The sequence below is a fragment of the Otolemur garnettii genome, unplaced genomic scaffold, assembly GCF_000181295.1.
Source record: "Otolemur garnettii isolate 467f Iridium unplaced genomic scaffold, OtoGar3 scaffold00004, whole genome shotgun sequence".
Taxonomy (NCBI): domain Eukaryota; kingdom Metazoa; phylum Chordata; class Mammalia; order Primates; family Galagidae; genus Otolemur; species Otolemur garnettii.
The window spans coordinates 31,468,363-31,477,133 of record NW_003852399.1 but is presented as its reverse complement, the minus strand read 5'-3'; the positions used below and the strand labels follow the sequence as shown (position 1 = coordinate 31,477,133).

General features: G+C 40.7%; 1 protein-coding gene across 1 annotated transcript in view; it reads left to right on the top strand.

The window, feature by feature from the left end:
• Positions 1 to 8,771, top strand: part of DPY19L4 (dpy-19 like 4) — an 87,802-nt gene that overhangs the window by 26,294 nt on the left and 52,737 nt on the right. Inside the window, exons 4-6 of the mRNA XM_023518251.1 lie at positions 5,188 to 5,278; positions 5,543 to 5,664; positions 6,065 to 6,210. Of these exons, the coding sequence (XP_023374019.1) occupies positions 5,188 to 5,278; positions 5,543 to 5,664; positions 6,065 to 6,210 (359 nt within the window). The remainder of the gene's footprint in view (positions 1 to 5,187; positions 5,279 to 5,542; positions 5,665 to 6,064; positions 6,211 to 8,771) is intronic.

The window sequence follows — 8,771 nt, the reverse complement described above, 5'->3', positions numbered from 1 at the left end:
AGAGCCAAACCTCCTTGCAGGGCAGGATGCAAGTGTTACAGCTCTTACAAAGAGCCAAACCTCCTTACAGAACAGGGTATAAGTGTCACAGCTCTTACAAAGAGCCAAACCTCCTTACAGAGCAGGGTATAAGTGTTACAGCTCTTACAAAGAGCCAAACCTCCTTACAGAGCAGGGTATAAGTGTTACAGCTCTTATAAGAGCCAAACTTCCTTGCAGAGCAGGGTATAAGTGTTACAGCTCTTCCTCTTCTGCTCTCTCTCTCCCTCAATGGTCTGCGGCAATCTGCTGAGGTCTTTGCTCTCCTGTTCTCTCTTCCTGGAAGGTCTGTGACAATCTGCCCCTAGGCTCTTTACTCAGGGATTTATATAGAAGCAGTTGTCCAATGAGCTGAAAGCTGAGCTGATTGGTCTATTTTCTTCTAAAAATAGACCAATCAAGAGCAGGATTGAAAATGGACCAATCAAGGATGCACTGGAGGAATCGCCAGTGTTTTCCCCTGCTAGGTCAGGTTCCTTTGGCTACTGGAGTCTCTGATGGGTGAGGGAAGCTCCCATCTGCTTACTCCAACCTGCCGGTTCTTCTGCTGGCTGCTGCCACCAAGACAGAGGTGGCAGGTCCCCAAGCCCTGCTTGGCTGAGCTGGCTGGGGTGCTACTTTTCCGGTATCACTAATACAGATTTTTTTAATTTTTATTTTTAAGAGGCATAGTCTCATTTTGTTGCCCTTGGTAAAGTGCTGTGGTGTCACAGTTCACAGCAGCCTCTAGCTCTTAGGCTTAGGCTATTCGGCTATTCTCTTGCCTGAGTCTTCTGAGTAGCTGGGACTACAGGTGCCTGCCACAACACCCAGCTATTTTTTTGTTGCAGTTTGGCTGGGGCCAGGATTAAGCCCACCACTCTTGGTATATGGGGCAGGTGCCCTAGTCATTGAGCTACAGGTGCCACCCAAATACAAAATTATTTTAAGGGAATTTATTTAGGTCAGTCAGCTTTTAGTACAAAGTCTGATGATTAAGTTCTTGAATTTACCATTGTGTGCTTACATTGCTACAAACTACCTAGTAAGGTTTCATAACTTTGGTATATCAGTGTCTTACAGTTATGTTTATGGTGAATGTGTGGGGTTGTCTTGCTGAGTGGTGTTCATAATTGTTTTTGGTTTTTTGTGGGGGGAGACAGAGTCTCCCTCATTCGCCCTGGGATTGAGTGCTCTGATGTCATAGCTCACAGCAACCTCAAATTCTTGGGCTCAAGTGATTATCTTTCCTCAGCCTCCCAAGTAGCTGGGACTCCAGGTGCCCACCACAACAGCTGGCTATTTTTTATTTATTTTATTTTATTTTGCAGTTTTTGGCTGGGGCTGTGTTTGAACCTGCCATCTCCAGCATATGGGGCCAGCACCCTACTCTTTTGAGCCACAGGCACCGCCCAGCTGGCTATTTTTTAGAGACGGGGTCTCACTCTTGCTTAGGCTGGTTTTGGACTCCTGAGCTCAGGCAATCCACCTGCCTCGGCCTCCCACAGTGCTGGGACTATAGGCATGAGCCACCATGCCCAGCCCTCCTGTTCATTATTGTTGTGGCAAGTTTTTGTATACTTTCAGGAGAGTGTCAGAGCTTGAATTACAGCAATGAACAGACATTCATTAATTTCCTATTAGACTTGGCAAGAGTGAAAGTGAAATCAGGGACACGTTAGTCCAAGTTTATGGGGATAATGCCATGAAGAAAATGACAGTGTACAAATGGATTAAATGTTTTTCTGAGGGGAGAGAGAGAAAGCATTACTGATAAAGAGAGGTCAGAGCAGGGGTCCTCAAACTTTTTAAACAGGGGGCCAGTTCACTGTCCCTCAAACCGTTGGAGAGCCGGACTGTGGGCCCCGGGGTGAGTCGGCTGCTAAACAGGACAGGCAGCGGCAACAAAAACACCCCGTGTGCTGGGTAAATGTCCTAGGTGGGCAGCATGTGGCCTGCAGGCCGTAGTTTGAGGACACCTGGGTCAGGGTGACCAGTATAATGAGCAGTCACTTTTCGTCACTGATGAAAATACTGCAAAAATTAGTCCAGTCGTATGTCGAAATCCTTGGCTGACTGTGGGAAACACAGCAGACCAAGTAAACATCAGTAGAGAAATGGGAAAATTTTAACTCAAAATCTTGGCCAACAACTCAAGGCTCTTATATCACAACCAAGCACCAGTTCACATGGCACTGTCTGGGAGGGAGTTTTTAGCCAGTAAACAAATTACTGTATTGGAGCACCCTCCATACTCATCTGATATGGCCCTAATGATTTTTTCTTTATTGGGAAGTAAAGGAAATACTAAAGACATTGGGCGTGGTGGCTCATGCCTCTAATCTTAGCACTCTGGGAGACGGAGGCAGGTGGATTGCCTGAGCTCAGGAGTTTGAGACCAGCCAGAGCTAGAATGAGAACTCATCTCTAAAAATAGCCGGGTGTTGTGGCGGGCGCCTATAGTCCCAGCTAGTTGGAAGGCTGAAGCAAGAAAATTGCTTGAATCTAAGAGTTTGAGCTTGCTGTGAGCTAAGATGCCACGTCACTCTACGGTGACAAAATGAGACACTATCTCAAAAAGAAGAGTAGTATGATGACAGCTTTGATGGCCATTCCAGAAAACAGTCTTCAGAATGACTTTGAAGGGTCAACTAGGCTCTGATGTTGGTGCATAGCTTCCTAAAGTAACCATAGTAATATTCAGCAATGAGGTATGTAGCACTTTTTCTAGACAAGTCCATGAACTTAATTGTTAGGCCTTAGTATACTCTGTCTGCTATAACAAAATACCATAAACTAAGTGGCTTATAACGTACAGAAATTTATTTGTCACAGTTCTAGGGAAATAAATAGATGGCTGGCCATCTTGCTGTGTTTTCACATGGTAGATAGGGGTGAGGAATCGCTCTGGGCCTTCTTTTATAAGGTCACCAATCCCATTCAGGAGATCTCTATCTTCATGACCTAATCACTTCCCAAAGATCCCACTTCCACCAGCCTGAGCAAGAGTGAGACCCTGCCTCTGCTATAAATAGAAAAATTAGCGAGGTTTTGAGGAAGGCACCTATAGCCCCAGCTATTTGGGAAGATGAGGCAAGAAGATCGCTTCAGCCCAGGAGTTTGAGATTGCTGTGAGCTATGATGCCACAGTACTCAACCCTAGGGTATCAGAGTAAAACTGTCTCAAAAAGAAAGAAAGTAAGAAAGAAAATAAAAGATCCCATTTCCAAATACCTTCACATTGGAGATTAGATTTCAAAATACAAAATTTTGGGGGAACACAGACATTCAGAAAACAGCAAGCTCTAAATGGGGAACATAATGGGGTTCATGGGTCAGATAGAACTGGGAAAGAATTCCTCTTTGAGATTTTCTAGGGTATAATATATACTGAAATACTGAGAAGTCTTGCAATAAAGAAACTCATTTAACTGGATTTAATCCAGCCTTCCTCAAAGTTTATTTAGCTATAGAACTCTTTAGTAATACCCATCAACATCTTAGGAAGAGGAAGTTCTGTTGATCAAACTTTGGGAAAACTGCTCAAACTATTTTAATATCTTTTGTCGTTATACTAATTGGTAAATATTATGTGTGAAAATTAAGTCTTATTTTATTTATTTATTTTTAATTTTTAATTTTTTTTTTTTTTGAGACAGTCTCACTTTGTTCCCCCTGGTAGAGTGCCATGGTATTATAGCTCACAGCAGACTCAGACTCCTGGGCTCAAGCAATTCTCTTGACACCCAGGTCGCTGGGACTACAGGCACCCATCACAGCGCCTGCTATTTTTACAGATGAGGTCTTGCTCTAGGTCAAGCTGGTCTTGAACTTGTGAGCTCAGGTGATCCATCCATCTTGGCCTCCCGGAGTGTTAGGATTACAGGCATGTGCCTCCACACCTGGCCCTCAAGTTTGATTTTAAAAGATTGTAGATTCATAAAAGTTTGGTTCAGCATAAAAAGCACAAGGCCTCCTAGTAATTTTGACTACTACAATATTGGTTATCTTTGGCCAAATATTAGGTATTTTAAAACTTGCATATGTTTCTGGATGTTCATTTGGAGAGCACTGCTCAAGTATCTTGCTGCTTTTGAAAAGTTCTAAGCAAGGGCTTGCTGTTCCAGATACATGGAATGTGGGGTAGTAATAGGAAATGCTAGTTAACTTCTTTAAGCTTATTATTTTTATGGACCTCTAACACTTCAGCTGTCATTTGTTATTACCTGTCTTTCTAGAATCTTGTTATTTTTAGTGCATCTCTTTGGATTTTCCTTCTAGAGTCTCCTTATATATAAAGCAGGTAATGACTTATAAGTTACATCCCATTTTAAACCTTAAGTGTACAGCTGGGCGTGATGGCTCATGCATGTAATCCTAGCATTCTGAGAGGCTGAGACAGGTTGATTGTCTGTGTTTACAGGTTTGAGACTAGCCTGAGCCAGAGCCAGACCCCTACCTCTAAAAATAGCTGGGTGTTGTGGCGGGTGCCTGTAGTCCCAGCTGCTTAGGAGGTTGAGGCAAGAGGATTGGTTGAGCCCAAGAGTTTGGGGTTGCTGTGACACCATGGCACTCCACTGAGGGTGACCAAGTGAGACTCTGTCTCAAAAAAACAAACAAGAAAAAAAAACCTTAAGTGTTTGATTAAAATGATTGGCAGGGCAAAGCGCTGTGACATGTGCCTGTGATCCCAGCTGCTAGGGTGGCTGAGGCAGAAGGATTGCTTCAGCCTGGGAATTCTGTTTCTGTGAGCTATGACCATACCTGTGAATAGTCACTGTCCTCCAGCCTGGGCAACGTAGCAAAACCGTGTCTCTTAAAAAAATGATAGTAATTGTTAGATTATTGAGAAGTTTAATCTCCTCATTAATATGGCTGCTAGTGATTAAAGGAAATTTAAACATGTCTTTGAATAAAAAGACAAATATGTTAATTTTAGGAGATAAGGGGGAAGGAAGACTGCAGCTGAACATTGGTATTTATTTTAAAAATAATTTTAATTTTTGATTATTAGTAAATAATTGTATATTTTTATTGGGTCCATTGATGTTTTGATATAGACATACAATGTGAAAGCAAGTCAGGGTAATGGTGGTATCCATCACCTCAGGCATTTAACATTTCTTTGTAAAACACTGGTATTTAAATAATCATTTCATTTTCTTTTAGGAGCTTGAACGGGAGATCACATTTCAGGGTGACAGCGCCATTTATTACTCCTATTATAAAGATATGTTAAAGGCACCTTCATTTGAAAGAGGTATGATGATCATAGTTATATCTTTAATAACAATATTTTTCTAAAATAAATCATTGTTCTCTATTGGAGCCTTTGTGGGAGTTTGTGTTAGAATATAGGTATTTCTCCTTATTGTACTTAACAAAAGTATTAGAAAAATAAGATGGATATTATATTTTCAGATTTCTTGATAATATCAAATATATAATGACTACTGAATGACATGTTTATTTAATTATTTGAAAAACAATAAATATTCTGGAGAAAAATCTTTCTGCCTTTAAGGTGTTTACGAACTGACACACAATAACAAGACTGTATCTCTGAAGACTATAAATGCAGTGCAGCACATGTCTGTATATCCAGAACTCATCGCCAGCGTTTTATATCAAGCAACTGGAAGCAATGTATGTCTTTTTCTTTTGACCTTAATATTTATTTTTTCAAACATTTTTGTTTTTATATATTTTATTTTTATTTTTTTGAGACAGTCTCACTTTGTCACCTTTGGTAGAGTACTGTGGTGTCGACCTCAAACTCTTGGGCTCAAGCAATCCTCTTGGCCTTGGCCTCCCAAGTAGCTAGGACTACAGTGTCTGCCACCATGCCCGGCTATTTTTAGATGGGGGTGTCACTCTTGCTCCGGCTGGTCTTGAACTCCTGAGTTCAAGCAGTCCACCCGCCTCAGTTTCCCAGAGTGCTAGGATTATAGGCGTGAGCCACCATACCTGGCCTATTTTCTCAAACATTTTTGAGTCAAGTAATTTAATGTCATCCTATTATCTTACTCTCTTTTTTCCATTTTAGGAGGTTATTGAGCCAGTGTATTTTTATATTGGCATTGTTTTTGGATTGCAAGGAATATATGTTACTGCTTTATTTGTTACAAGTTGGCTTATGAGTGGAACATGGCTAGCAGGAATGCTTACTGTTGCGTGGTTCATTATTAACAGGTAAGAATTGTGTTTCTAATTGGTTTTTTACAATTTTTTGTGGCTGTGGTAATCAGTCTCTGAAGATGCTCCCATTCCTGAGATTTCCTACCCTAGGCTTGAAGCCTGTAGTTCAAGCGGCTAGGGCACCAACCACATACACCAGAGCTGGCGGGTTCAGATCTAGCCCAGGCCTACCAAACATCAATGACAACTACAACCAAAAAAAAAAAAAGATTTCCTACCCTAATCCCCAGAACCTGTGAATATGATGAGATATCATTACTGTGATTGTGATATGTTGTATATATAGCACAGTTGACCTTAAGGTGGAGGATTACCCTGTGAGCCTGATCTAATCACATGGAACTTTAAGAGCTTTCTCCAACTGGTACAGTAAGCAATGTAAGATATTTGAAACATGAGAAGGAGTCAGTGCACCATTGCTGGCTTGAACCAAGGAGGAAATCAATTCTGTCAATAACCAGTGAGCTTCTATTGTAGGCCTCCTGTGAGAACTATACCCTGACTGATGCCTTCATTTTAGCTTAAGGAGCCACTGAATCCTAAAGAGGTATCATATACATCACTATTAAGTTCACCACTAAGGATAAGGGCTCTACATCCCCTTTGGTGATCAAAGAAGCCTCGGTTCTTAAATAGTGAGTGAAAAGAGAATAGGGGGATAGGGCTTTTTTTGAAATGGAGAGCTGTCTCATTTGAGACAGTCATAACATGTTCCTAGCATTGGTCAGTGTTATACATTTATTTCTTATATAATAGGTATTCTCCTTCCTCTCCATAGCTTCCCCCATAGCACTTAACATGATAAAATTTTTAAAAATGAAATGTATCTTCTGTTACATATTTTCTTTTAAGTAGTTACCTAAATAAAAGTATGAAGCTTTCAAGTTATTGAGATACAGCATTAAGTGCTCTATCTCCTACTGGGCTTTGTTTATATTTAGCATCACATGTTGACAACAATTTGATATGAAGGACTTTAAAAATTTTCCTTAGATGTTTTCAAGGATAGCTATTCAGTTTAATGAATTAAGCATAGAGATGAACCAAACGTTGTTATTACAGAGCAATATAGGTACATTGTGGACTAGCAAAAGTAAAAAAATAACTACACTCCTACCACCTAGAGATCCCTCATCACTGTTTATACCTTGGTGCATATTGGTTTTTATCATTTTCTATATGAGAGAGTGTGTGTGTTTATAAATGTGTTTGTTTTACCAAAACAAGATAAAGTACATATATGTATTTATGTCTATACTGTTTTATATGGTGCTTTTTCTTTCTTTCTTTCTTTTTTTCTTTTTTTTAGAGACAGAGTCTCACTTTGTCACTCTCGGTAGAGTGCTGTGGCATCACAGTTCACAGCAACCTCCAGCTCTTTGGCTTAAGCGATTCTCTTGCCTCAGCCCCCCACCCCCCCGCCCCACCCCGAGTAGCTAGGACTATAGGCGCCTGCCACATGCCTGGCTATTTTTTTTGTTGTTGCAGTTTCGCTGGGGCAGGGTTTGAGCCCACCACCTCTGGTATATGGGGCCGGCACCCTACTCACTGAGCCACAGGCCTCACCCTAATATGCTGTTTTCTTTATTCAGCAGTCTCTACCTTTCTGTTTCAATAAGTTTTTAATCTCATCTAGCCCATATTATGATTTCTCTAGTCAGCCCCAAAATACCCTATATAGCTGGTTTATCCAAACCAGTGTTTAATACAGGACTATATATTGCACCTGGTAACATACCATTTCTATGGTAATGACTTGTTGAAGAGACCAAGTTTGTGTCCTTCTGGTGTCATTTACCTTTTACCTTTATCTATTATGTTTTTGTAACCTGGAAGTTATATGTAAAGGTGTGATAGTTTAAGATAAAACAATTGTGGCTAGAATGTTTTGTAGATGATAACGTTTTTTATGTCCCGTGATGTTAGAAGTTAACATCAACCCCTGATAAAGTTGAGATTGAACACTGGTTTAAGGGATAACAGTCCCCCAATATATGAGTAGTCATATTTGTCATGTTTTTTTTCTAATTACTAGAAAATAATCTGTGGTTTTCTTTGGCACCAATGAATGGTTTTTTTGTTTGTTTGTTTATTGTTGTTTTACCATTAACCATTTACCTAAGAGTTGTAACATCAATTTATAGTCTTTGCCTTAAATAGTAATTAAATTCATTTTAATTCTTTTTTTTCTTTTTTGAGACAGAGTCTCACTTTCTTACCCCCAGTAGAGTGCCTGTGGCATCACAGCTCACAGTAACCTCAAACTCTTGGGCTTAAGCGATCCTCTAGCCTTAGCCTCCCAAGTAGCTGGGACTACAGGCATCTGCCACAACTCCCGGGTATTTTTAGAGATGAGATCTCGCTTTTGCTCAGGTTGTTCTTGAACCTGTGAGCTCAGGCAGTCCACCTGCCTCAGCCTCCCAAAGTGTTAGGAATATGGGTGTGAGCCACCGCACCTGGCCTCATTTTAATTACCAGTTCTAAATAAGATTTTCTTTTCTTTTTTTTTTTTGGCCCGGGGTGGGTTTAAACCCGCCACCTCCTGCATATGGGGC